At 37.3% G+C, this 14,447-nt stretch overlaps 1 protein-coding gene across 1 annotated transcript; it reads left to right on the top strand.

Moving 5' to 3' along the window:
• Nucleotides 1-1,586: 1,586 nt before the first annotated feature.
• Nucleotides 1,587-2,645, top strand: LOC121388267. Its single transcript, XM_041519544.1, has one exon. It carries the CDS (start codon nucleotides 1,587-1,589, stop codon nucleotides 2,643-2,645), a length of 1,059 nt encoding a protein of 352 aa, XP_041375478.1.
• The last annotated feature ends 11,802 nt before the right edge of the window (nucleotides 2,646-14,447 follow it).

Here is a 14,447-nt window from a genome sequence, read left to right as displayed (position 1 = left end):
TGGAATCATGATAGTGTGTGAAATCATAATTGTGTGTGGAATCATGATTGTGTGTGGAATCATGATAATGTGTGGAATCATGATACTGTGTGGAATCGTGGTGTGTGGAATCATGATAGTGTATATAATCATGATTGTGTGTGGAATCATGATAGTGTGTGGAACCATGATTGTGTGTAGAATCATGATAGTGTGTGGAATCATGATTGTTTGTAGAATCATGATAGTGTGTGGAATCATGATTGTGTGTAGAATCATGATAGTGTGTGGAATCATGACAGTGTGTGGAATCATGATATTGTATAGAATCATGTTAGTGTATAGAATCATGATAGTGTATAGAGTCGTAATTGTGTGTGTGGAATCATGTTAGTGTATAGAATCATGATAGTATGTGGAATCATGATAATGTGTGGAATCATGATATTGTGTGGAATCATGATTGTGTGTAGAATCATGACAGTGTGTGGAATCATGATAATGTGTGGAATCATGATTGTGTGTGGAATCATGGTTGTGTGTGGAATCATGATAGTGTGTGAAATCATAACTGTGTGTGGAATCATGATTGTGTGTGGAATCATGATAATGTGTGGAATCATGATAATGTGTGGAATCGTGGTGTGTGGAATCATGATAGTGTATATAATCATGATTGTGTGTGGAATCATGATAGTGTGTGGAACCATGGTTGTGTGTAGAATCATGATAGTGTGTGGAACCATGGTTGTGTGTAGAATCATGATAGTGTGTGGAACCATGGTTGTGTGTAGAATCATGATAGTGTGTGGAACCATGGTTGTGTGTAGAATCATGATAGTGTGTGGAACCATGGTTGTGTGTAGAATCATCATAGTGTCTGGAATCATGGTAGAGTGTGTAATCATGATAGTGTGTGGAATCATGATTGTTTGTAGAATCACGTTAGTGTATATAATCATGATAGTGTGTGGAATCATGATAGTGTATACAATCATGATAGTGTATACAATCATGATAGTTTATACAATCATGATAGTGTCTGGAATCATGGTAGTGTGTGGAATCATGATAGTGTGTGGAATCATCATAGTGTGTAGAATCATGATAGTGTGTGGAATCATGATAGTGTGTAGAATCATGATAGTGTGTGGAATCATGGTAGTGTGTGGAATCATGGTAGTGTGTGGAATCATGATAGTGTATGGAATCATGATAGTGTCTAAAATCATGATAGTGTGTAGAATCATGATAGTGTGTGGAATCATAATAGTGTGTGGAATCATAATTGTGTGTGGAATCATGATTGTGTGTGGAATCATGATAATGTGTGGAATCATGATACTGTGTGGAATCGTGGTGTGTGGAATCATGATAGTGTATATAATCATGATTGTGTGTGGAATCATGATAGTGTGTGGAATCATGACAGTGTGTGGAATCATGATATTGTATAGAATCATGTTAGTGTATAGAATCATGATAGTGTATAGAGTCGTAATTGTGTGTGTGGAATCATGTTAGTGTATAGAATCATGATAGTATGTGGAATCATGATAATGTGTGGAATCATGATATTGTGTGGAATCATGATTGTGTGTAGAATCATGACAGTGTGTGGAATCATGATAATGTGTGGAATCATGATTGTGTGTGGAATCATGGTTGTGTGTGGAATCATGATAGTGTGTGAAATCATAACTGTGTGTGGAATCATGATTGTGTGTGGAATCATGATAATGTGTGGAATCATGATAATGTGTGGAATCGTGGTGTGTGGAATCATGATAGTGTATATAATCATGATTGTGTGTGGAATCATGATAGTGTGTGGAACCATGGTTGTGTGTAGAATCATGATAGTGTGTGGAACCATGGTTGTGTGTAGAATCATGATAGTGTGTGGAACCATGGTTGTGTGTAGAATCATGATAGTGTGTGGAACCATGGTTGTGTGTAGAATCATGATAGTGTGTGGAACCATGGTTGTGTGTAGAATCATCATAGTGTCTGGAATCATGGTAGAGTGTGTAATCATGATAGTGTGTGGAATCATGATTGTTTGTAGAATCACGTTAGTGTATATAATCATGATAGTGTGTGGAATCATGATAGTGTATACAATCATGATAGTGTATACAATCATGATAGTTTATACAATCATGATAGTGTCTGGAATCATGGTAGTGTGTGGAATCATGATAGTGTGTGGAATCATCATAGTGTGTAGAATCATGATAGTGTGTGGAATCATGATAGTGTGTAGAATCATGATAGTGTGTGGAATCATGGTAGTGTGTGGAATCATGGTAGTGTGTGGAATCATGATAGTGTATGGAATCATGATAGTGTCTAAAATCATGATAGTGTGTAGAATCATGATAGTGTGTGGAATCATAATAGTGTGTGGAATTATGATAGTGTGTGGAATTATGATAGTGTGTGGAATCATTATAGTGTCTAAAATCATGATAATGTGTGGAATCATGATAGTGTGTGGAATCATAATAGTGTGTGGAATCAATATATTGTGTGGAATCATGATATTGTATCGTGGAATCATGATAATGTGTGGAATCATGATAGTGTATGAAATCATGATAGTGTGTGGAATCATGATAATGTGTGGAATCATGATAGTGTGTGGAATCATAATAGTGTGTTGAATCATTATAGTGTGTGGAATCATGATATTGTATCGTGGAATCATGATAATGTGTGGAATCATGATAGTGTATGAAATCATGATAGTGTGTGGAATCATGATAGTGTGTGGAATCATAATAGTGTGGAATCATTATATTGTGTGGAATCATGATATTGTATCGTGGAATCATGATAATGTGTGGAATCATGATAGTGTATGAAATCATGATAGTGTGTGGAATCATGATAATGTGTGGAATCATGATAGTGTGTGGAATCATAATAGTGTGTGGAATCATTAAATTGTGTGGAATCATGATATTGTATCGTGGAATCATGATAATGTGTGGAATCATGATAGTGTATGAAATCATGATAGTGTGGAATCATGATAATGTGTGGAGTCATGATAGTGTGTGGAATCATGATAATGTGTGGAATCATGATAGTGTGTGGAATCATGATAATTTATCGAATTACAATAATGGATGGCTTATTAGTTGGTAACAAGATTATGACAATTTCGTCTTAATTTGTTTTATATTCCACAACAATAAGTCATAGTCAGAACAATAAGTATTCAGGAAGGAAACCTACATAAATTGTATTCCATAATAAGTTTCAGTTTAAAGTAAAATACACGTAACCTGTCACTCAATCACTGCTGTTGCGTGTATCAGTCAACTGGGCAAATCACCTGCCTTATTTAGTTGTGTGAACCCTCTAGTGTACACACTGACTTGTAAAATGATGGGGTGATAACGCTAGCGGACAGACACGTGTCAGTCGAGACTGAGTGTAATCAACACGTTTAGTAAGTATATTTAGAGGATGATATCATTGTGTTTCGTTGTTAATTATAAGGATTTATCACAAAATTTGGATTTTGGGACGGGAACATATAAGGCTGATTGGTACTGGGTTCGCAGCCCGGTACCGGCTCCCACCCAGAGCGAGTTTTAACGGCTAAGTGTGTATGTGTAAACCACTACTATACACCGATTTCTCTCTCACTAACAACTAACCACTAACCCACTGTCCTGGACAGACAGCCCAGGTAGCTGAGGTGTGTACCCAGGACGTTGGTGGTTCATTATAAATAATTAATGTATCTACCTCATATTACAGTAGCGGATCTAGAAAATAATAAGAGATGGTGGCTGGATTGGGATGGAGTGAACCGGCAGGGGCCGAGCCATGGTGAACATTCCGGGGACAAAGCCCCCTGAAGTTTCGGCATTGTGGACATCTTAGAGCCTTATTTCACTGACTTCCGAGGATCTAATGCCTAATTAATAATTCCATAAAGTTGATGAATTTGTTGCCGCTTTCCTGATTCACAACAAAATATTATATCGAAAACGATTTAATTCTGTCCTTATCTATGTAAGCCATACTCAGTTCAATTGTTCACCCGATTGACAACAGGTCGATGCATATTATTTTCGCTAACGGAATGGCTTTATATGCATCTTACTGCTCAAAACTTTGAAGTAACGGTGTGTTTGGAATGAACATAAAAAAAAATTGCCCAGGAAGGGAGTGGGTGGCCACTGTATTACTATAAACATGACAGACCAAGATAACATGGATCTAATTTTTTTACTACATTTTTCAAACCAGTGCACCACGACAGGTATATCAAAGACCGTGGTATGTGCTGTCCTGTCTATGTGAAAGTGTATTATAAAAGATCCCTTGCTACTAATGGAAAAAAAGTTGCGGGTTTTCTCTCTAAGACCATATATCAAAATTACCAATAGTTAACATTCAATAGCCGATGATTAATAAATATACTTTCTAAAAATAGACCAGAGTTCATCCCCATAACCATTACTTCTCCGAGGCACGTGCGGTTTTAGAATAATCATTACGGAAAACGAATTTCGCGGTATTAAAACACCACAGATCGATCCCCGTCGGTGGGCCCATTGGGCTATTTCTCGTTCCACCTAGTGCACCACGACTGGTATATCAAAGGCCGTGGTATGTACTATCCTCTCTATGGGATGGTGCATATAAAAGATCCCTTGCTGTCAATCAAAACGAGTAGCCCATGAAGTGGCGACAGCGGGTTTCCTCTCTCAATATTTGTGTGGTCCTTAACTATATGTCTGACTCCACATAACCGTAAATAAAATGTGTCGAGTGCGTCGTTAAATAAAACATGTCTTTCTTTTTTTTAAAACACCACAGTGCCCAGAAATACTCGGATGTACGGAAATTGATATCAAAACAATAAAAGGTAATTACTGTTTTATTTCATTTATCAAAAATGGGTCTGAAAGCATTATTTAAAATAATATATTTTGTAAAAGAAACATTTCTCCAAACACAGCAAACACCGAGCAAATAAACGGATATGCGATTCTCCAAATACAGCAAACACCGACCAAATAAACGGATGTGCGATTCTCCAAATACAGCAAACACCGACCAAATAAACGGATGTGCGATTCTCCAAATACAGCAAACACCGACCAAATAAACGGATGTGCGATTCTTCAAATACAGCAAACACCGACCAAATAAACGGATATGCGATTCTCCAAATACAGCAAACACATTACTATTACTACAACCATTACTACTACAACCATTACTATTACTACAACCATTACTACTACAACCATTACTACTACAACCATACTACTACAACCATTACTATTACTACAACCATTACTACTACAACCATTACTATTACTACAACCATTACTACTATTACAACCATTACTATTACAACCATTACTAATACAACCATTACTATTACTACAACCATTACTACTACAACCATTACTATTACTACAACCATTACTACTACAACCATTACTACTACAACCATTACTATTACAACCATTACTACTACAACCATTACTATTACTACAACCATTACTACTACAACCATTACTATTACTACAACCATTACTACTACTACAACCATTACTATTACAACCATTACTACTACAACCATTACTACTACAACCATTACTACTACTACCATTACTATTACAACCATTACTACTACAACCATTACTATTACTACAACCATTACTACTACTACCATTACTATTACAACCATTGCTACTAGTACTACCACTATTACGACTACTACTACTTCTATTACTACTACTAGTAGTATTACTGCTGCTGCTACTACTACTACTACTACTACTACTACTACTACTACTACTACTACTACTACTACTATTATTACAACTGTTATTACTACTATTTCTACTACTTCTGACTACTCGACTACACGATCTATAGTTTACATTTTTTTATTAGTAGCAAGAGATCTTCTATTTGCAACATCCAACAGACAAGATAGCACCTACTACGGCCTTTGATATATCAGTCGTGGAGCACTGGCTGGAACGAAAACTAGCCCAATTGGACCACCGACGGGGATCGATCCCAGACCGACCGCGCATCAAACGAGCGTTTTACCACTGGACTACGAACCCAATCACTATTAGTGTCAAAATGTCTCTACAAAGATGTAATATGGGCCTGGATATTAACTAAGACTGGGAATATAATTACTTTTACTAAAAATAATATCATGTTTGGTTTCATAAATAATAAAAAAGATAACTTTCTTAATTGGCTAATTATTAATATAAAATACTATATTTACTGTACAAAAATACAGAAAAAATGCTTAGAAATCACTGCCATTAAAAACATATTGCACACAAAAATTTAAATAGAAAGATATATTCTATTTAAAAAATGCAATTATGAAAAATCTATTAAAGAATGGTCCCCATGGCTCAACCTCTTTAATGAGTGAGTGATAGTAATATAGATATAATTAATATTAAGAAAATATAATGTATACATATATACATGTAGCAATATATATTGGGACTGATTTAGTGCGTGGCTTGTTTGGATATCGCAGAGTTTCATGTCTTATTTAATTCAAAACAACTTCTTTCCTTCTTCTTATGCCATCTATATCTGTCTTGTTGTGACGGAACATGCTCTTAAATTTGTTTTCGCCTGTGGCGATTTTAATTGTGTTAGAGGGTCGTGTGCAGTTTAATTGCACTTAAGCCCACATGGGCAACTTGTTACGTAATACTTCGCGCGATCGGGCATTCCAATATGCACTTAGTCCAGCTGTGGAGGCCATGTGGCGAGTAGTTACGTAATACCTCTGCGAGTGCGGTTTTTACAACTGTGATTTGGCGACGATGGCGTCAGTAAGTCTGACGATCAGAGAGGAATAATACCGCTTGGTCGCGGTGGAAATATCAGATGATAGGGGGAGGTACCGCCTTGTACCCCCAGGCGAATTCTGATTTTTATAATAAATAGCTAGTTTTTAGAGATATCGAAGAGAACGGAAAAGGAAGCTTCCCGGGAACGTTAGTCCGTTTGGACTTTGGTAAATATCATTTCTGCTCTGTGTATAACCTTGATGTGATTGATGTGACTTTAAAATTTTGATACTGTATTATACCAATATTCTTTAGACAGTGTCTTCGGTCATCTGACGAAGTAAATCGTAGACTTTTTGTTCTAACATTATATGAGTATTTGGTAATATAAAGCTTAGCCAGTCATCCTAGAGGACCTAGGTAAACTGTAGGTTATTGTCTTTATTGTGATAGGTACCAGTATTAATTCTGTGTTACAAGATTACTGAACGAGTAGTAAGGGTTAATTAAAAATTAACCAGTTAGGAATGGTGTTGTAATTCCTTTATTAATTAACTTCTCCTGGAAGCGTTTCTCAATTATCACACGTGTGGGTGTGGTGTAACGGTGAAGTGATTCGCATATTGTGTAACTAGACACCTAGAGATTAACTAATTAAGTGATCAGTTCTGGGTTGTTATTATTGTTGTTATTAATTAACTACTACGGCTGTACATTTGTCAGCGTAGGTTAATACAGATTCCAAAGTGTATTGTGTTTTGTTGTGTTTCTAGTAAGCTAAACGTGCTATAATAATATATACTTTATATAAGATCGTATCTCTGATCATACCTAGAGACGAGCCATACTAGGGTTTAACAGCCTGTTACAGAGAGATCTAATAGATATACAGTTAGGAGAGATATTTTGATAATCGTGTTTTATTCAGTTACGGGAATTATAGAATCCCCGTGACAGGAGTAGAAAAGCCCCCAATTTTCAATACCAGCTAAACACTCTTGCGTGATCAAACTCTGACTACACCCGGTATCTCTATAGATTGATATTGCCTTAGGACACAACTCTTGTTTCACATCACAAACCATAACAGTGGACACATACGGGTTTACTTCCTCTGCCATGGGACTAACCATTAACTCTCTCGCTAACGGAGCTGACCTCACTAAACCGACCACTTGCGCATTATCGCGTTTCCTTTTAAAACAGTCCCCGATAAGATGGGTATCCTTTTTACAGTAACTGCAATGTGGACGAAAAGTTCGTGCATTGGCTGATAATGCAGGCCTATCCTTACTTTGCCCACCGGGTGCATTCCTTGCCTGACTAGCTGACCAACTAGATGACTCTCCCCGATAGTTACTTTCCCGGGAAAAACCTGGCTGAAATTTCTTCTTATCACCCTGTTGTAAAGAGCTACCCGGTACTGCCTGAGCTTTGTGTATTAACACGTAATCATCTGCCACTATGCCTGCCTCCTCTATCTTTTTGACTTCACGATCCTCTAAGTGAATACGTAAGCTAACTGGTAATCCATTTTTAATGTCCTGTAAGATCAACAACTCCCGTAACTCGGTATATGACTCTACCTGATGAGAAATCACCCATTTATCAAACAACCCTGCCTTCTTAACCACAAACTCACTATAAGACTGACCCTGCGTTTTTCTCAACTCGCTATACCGTAAACGATAATCCTTAGGTCGTAATTCATACGCCCTCAACACCGCCGCCTTAACTAGGTCGTACTGACTTGCTCGCTCATCACTCATTGAATTATAAGCTACACTAGCCTTCCCCTTAAACTTAGACACGGCTAACAATGTCCACTTAGACTGCGGCCAATTTAGCTGCTTAGCGGCCCGTTCAAAAAGTTGGAAAAACATATCTACTCCTGGTCATCAAATACAGGCACTGATCTATAAGCCTCCGACATGTTAAAACCATTTCCTGCCTCACGTCTAACTTCTTCAGTATTCAACTTTAACTCATGTTCCACTTTTAATTTTTCCTACTGGAATTCTCTATTCCTTTCTTCTTTCTCTCTATCCCTATCTTCTCTTTCTCTCTCTTTCTCTATTTCTCTCTATCCCTATCTTCTCTCTCTCTCTCTCCCTTTCTCTATCCCTCTCTCTATCTTCCCTATCTCTATCTCTATCTTCTCTCTCCCTCTCTTCTCTTTCTCTCTCTCTCTCTCTCTCTCTCTCTCTAATGCACGTTCTTCTCTTTCTCTCTCTTTCTCATCTCTTTCGTACTCAAGCTTTTTAAAAGCTAATTGTTGTTCCACACTTAACTCATTTATCTCTATCTCTGGAACAATCTCACTGTCTTCCATAACAGGCCTATCACCAAAAACTTCCTGGATAATAATTGTCTTTATATCACCTAAGGTTTTAGCTGATGTTAAATCAATTTCTCGCTCACCCGCGATTTCAACTAACTCGGCCTTACGTGCTCGCTTAATCTCCACTACACTGAGCGTAGGCCTATCCAGCAAATTCTTATCCATTTTTAGATATGACGCACTTATTATTAATTTTCTAGTGAACAACGTGCTACTTCGAGTAAATTTGTAAAAATTAATTTATAAAGCCCCCATTTACAAACAATACTTTTTTTTAAATATGCATGTCCCGTTTCAGATCCGGGACGAGCGCCCCAATTTTCTACTCCTGTCACGGGAAATTTTCTACTCCTGTCACGGGGATTCTATAATTCCCGTAACTGAATAAAACACGATTATCAAAATATCTCTCCTAACTGTATATCTATTAGATCTCTCTGTAACAGGCTGTTAAACCCTAGTATGGCTCGTCTCTAGGTATGATCAGAGATACGATCTTATATAAAGTATATATTATTATAGGACGTTTAGCTCACTAGAAACACAACAAAACACAATACACTTTGGAATCTGTATTAACCTACGCTGACAAATGTACAGCCGTAGTAGTTAATTAATAACAACAATAATAACAACCCAGAACTGATCACTTAATTAGTTAATCTCTAGGTGTCTAGTTACACAATATGCGAATCACTTCACCGTTACACCACACCCACACGTGTGATAATTGAGAAACGCTTCCAGGAGAAGTTAATTAATAAAGGAATTACAACACCATTCCTAACTGGTTAATTTTTAATTAACCCTTACTACTCGTTCAGTAATCTTGTAACACAGAATTAATACTGGTACCTATCACAATAAAGACAATAACCTACAGTTTACCTAGGTCCTCTAGGATGACTGGCTAAGCTTTATATTACCAAATACTCATATAATGTTAGAACAAAAAGTCTACGATTTACTTCGTCAGATGACCGAAGACACTGTCTAAAGAATATTGGTATAATACAGTATCAAAATTTTAAAGTCACATCAATCACATCAAGGTTATACACAGAGCAGATATTTACCAAAGTCCAAACGGACTAACGTTCCCGGGAAGCTTCCTTTTCCGTTCTCTTCGATATCTCTAAAAACTAGCTATTTATTATAAAAATCAGAATTCGCCTGGGGGTACAAGGCGGTACCTCCCCCTATCATCTGATATTTCCACCGCGGCCAAGCGGTATTATTCCTCTCTGATCGTCAGACTTACTGACGCCATCGTCGCCAAATCACGGTTGTAAAAACCGCACTCGCAGAGGTATTACGTAACTACTCGCCACATGGCCTCCACAGCTGGACTAAGTGCATATTGGAATGCCCGATCGCGCGAAGTATTACGTAACAAGTTGCCCATCTGGGCTTAAGTGCAATTAAACTGCACACGGCCCTCTAACACAATTAAAATTGCCACAGGCGAAAACAAATTTAAGAGCATGTCCCGTCACACTTGTGTTTTTCTTCTTCTTCTTCTTCTTCTTCTTCTTCTTCTTCTTCTTCTTCTTCTTCTTCTTCTAAATCCTTTACTGATTCTCATCATTCTTATTCGATATTTTCTCTGTTCCCGTTTAAATTTCGGATCATAACAATAGTTATATTATAGATCACTGTCCATGTTCATCTGTATGCATGCATTGAACTTCACCCTGAATCAGTTTCTTTTAGTTTTTGTTATTTTTAACAGTTTGTTGCTGCTTAGACCATGGATACAAATGTAAAGCAGTGATTCGGGCCTTCCAAACCCGACACTGCTATATGATCTGGGACAATAAATATGTATATAAAAAAAAGAAAAAAAGAAAAAAAAGAAAGAAAGATGTAATATGGGACAGAATACCAATAATGTGAGACTGAATGTCAGTAACTTCCTGATACAATGAAAGAAAGAAAGAAATGTTTTATTTAACGACGCACTCAACACATTTTATTTACGGTTATATGGCGTCAGACATATGGTTAAGGACCACACAGATTTTGAAAGGAAACCCGCTGTCGCCACTACATGGGCTACTCTTTCCGATTAGCAGCGAGGGATCTTTTATTTGCGTTTCCCACAGGCAGGATAGCACAAACCATGGCCTTTGTTGAACCAGTTATGGATCACTGGTCGGTGCAAGTGGTTTACACCTACCCACTGAGCCTTGCGGGGAACTTACTCAGGGTTTGGAGTCGGTATCTGGATTAAAAATCCCATGCCTCGACTGGGATCCGAACCCAGTACCTACCAGCCTGTAGACCCCTGATACAATGAATGAGGGGTTTGGTTACAGTCACTCTTTTCTGGTGAGTTTTGGTGAGATCCCATCAGGCAAGTCTGCAACGGGGAAGAAGGGGCCGGGGAGTCGACCTCCTCCCACCCCCGAAACAATTTTTCTTTTTCTTTTTGAATATATTTTCTGGGGGATCATGACTTGACCACCCAAATAAATGTACCCGCCCCCTTCCTCCCCTCCCCGTTAAAATTCCCGCCCTTATTTCTGTTCATCAGACCCACTGACGAACACTAAGACAGTACTTGAGATTGTTTCCGTAAATAAGTAGTGTTCACAGAGGATCCACTTAATTCAGAATAGAAATTATGTTCTGCTTCATTCTGGCCACAGACCACAGTTAATTACGCTATATGGTTCTATATAGCCTTAGTAGATATAACATTTTTTATTAATATCAGCAGGCCCATGGATTTTTGTATGTACCTTTGCCTGCCTGGGGGACACATACCCTGAAAAGGACAACCCCTGTTGTCCAGCTCTTTCTCCCAGGATATCGGTTTAAACAAACACACCCACTAAACCTGGTCGGAGTACACCCATTTTATACAAAAAACACTACTTTTGCATGGGCCAGAATTACCACAAACAAAGTCTTCAATGTCAACAAGTTACACATGTTTACAAACTATATGCTCTCCCCTGTCACTTCAGTCAAATAGTTGCCACTTCATAGCTGTCTGCCATGAAATAATCACAGTCAAGTTCTTTATTTGCTTTGAGTTTTACAACTCATCAGCTGAATACATAACATAAATAATACAACATAGTTATACAAAATACACACGTGCAAAACAATGGTGGGTGTGGTTTATATATAATCATGGACAAATGAAGTGATATAAGTTACATTTATTACATTAACTATTATCCTGTATTAACCGATCTCCCATTGTATTCGCTTGCACTAAATATTTGCCTAAGTTATTCAATTCCTTATTGTTACTGGTGGTTAATAACTGTATAAAACGATACACACTTGTCCTTTTATAATAATAATTTTTTTATATATTTACAACGCAAATCCTTGTATTGTGATATTCATCTTCTGTGGCATTAGCGTTACACAGAGTACATATTCTTTCTGATCGTTCAATGTTTCGATACCTGCCAGATGCTACATTTAATTTATGAGCGCATATTCTAATCTTACATATTTCTTTTATATATCGCGTTTCCATTGGCAATCTTAAATACGTTTGTAATCTAAATTCATTTAATAAATGTTGATATAAAAGTCCTCTAGACGTTGTCATTGTTTTAATGTAACATAATTGCTTAAAAGTATCTAATATCCTTTCTTTGATTATAATGTAAATACTGTCGTCAATATACGATAAATTCCAAATATAGTTCAATCCAAGTGAATACAATTCGTGCCTAATGTTAATTAACCAATTATCGTTATAGTGTACCATTTCTTCCTCAAACAGCCAAACAGCAGACTACTTGCGCGGACAAATTTCTGGATTTTCCACAACCAAATGGGAAGATAACTTTAATCTCAGGCCTATCATGCTCATTCTAGGGTGTATACTACCAAATCAAATCTCATAGACGACAATAGTAACATATGTGGCTAAAACTTGTACCTGTAGCGTATCAGTCAACATAAACGCCACGGATATAAATACTACCACCCCTCACCCTTAAAGTGAATCAGAAAAAAATGGGGTCAAGCTGCTCATTTCTGAGATAACGGGCAGCGTCTATGACTACCCTAGTTCCGCACAAAAGTCGAGGACTTTTTTTTTTTACAGGTACCCCATACATGTTTCAAGCACAAGGCTACTTGACACAGTGGTACTAGATGAAATAAAATTGCATACATTTTTTGCCCGGATGAAACTTTTTTTTACAACTAACACACTCACATGTATCATCAATCACAGGACTTGTGTTCACTTCTCTATCAAAAGTTCGGTGCACCTCGAACTTTGACACAGCCGGAAGTTATTTGGTTTAGTACTACCTATAACCTTCGCAGGATATTTGAAGACAGTAACCAGTTATACTCTATAATTGTTTTTGTATTAAATGCTTCAATGCAAGTGTAATTTGCGTTACGGTGTCACGGCCAATGTATGCTATGTAACCGTAGTGATAAAAAAAAAAAAAAGCGAAATGCTAAACTTGGCACAAGATACTTCTAACAAATTGTTGTCAGAGTTTCACTCTGAGATATGTTAGTTTGCTTGTTAATACCCCTGATACAGCTACTGCAGTGTCACTATGTAATGCAGTTACGCCTGTCTTTCCAGTTACTAATTATAAGGTTATACAGGAAGCACTTGTTCTGTTGCCTTTAATTTAATGAAACAAGATTTTGCACCTAAAAACAAAAACATAAAATAAATCAATTTTGATTACATTTAAAACTTCATTTTTGCACTAGCAAAGAACGACTCACCTGCATTTGTCATGATAAATTTTACTTGAGAAATCCAGAAAATTACATTTTAGGAAATGTAGTCTTAAAATTTTTTCCGTCGCAACATGCCCCCGAAGCCCTCTAGAAGTTTACGTTAGCGTGTTACCAATGGAGTCAAACCAGATCAGCCATTTTTTTTAATGTAAAGACCTATACTGCATAGTCACCTGAATATAATACTTTGCAAAAAGAAAAAGAAGACTAAGAAAAGATACAGGAAAAGAAGATTTCTTAAAAATGAATATTTGTGATTGTAATTGTAACGAAATATCTCATTGGATCGTACAGTGGGTAATTGTAAAATAATTACAAGCATTTCTATCTATCGATTTGGGACATGATACTGTGGTGTTTATAGACCGTGCTCACAGAAAAGCTGTCAAACCTGTCCTAGCGGCCACCTGTATTCAGCGGTTACCTGCCTTAAGCGGCCACTTTTCCCCTCCCAAACGATTTATAACGTAAATGCACCTGTAATAAGCGGTCACCTGTCTAACGCGGCTAGCGGCCACCCAAATCGGATCCCAAATCGTTAAAATACCTGTATTAAGCGGCCACAGCAA

The sequence above is a fragment of the Gigantopelta aegis genome, chromosome 2 (genome assembly GCF_016097555.1).
Source record: "Gigantopelta aegis isolate Gae_Host chromosome 2, Gae_host_genome, whole genome shotgun sequence".
In the NCBI taxonomy this organism is placed as follows: Eukaryota; Metazoa; Mollusca; class Gastropoda; order Neomphalida; family Peltospiridae; genus Gigantopelta; species Gigantopelta aegis.
This window is presented reverse-complemented; position numbering and strand designations above follow the sequence as displayed.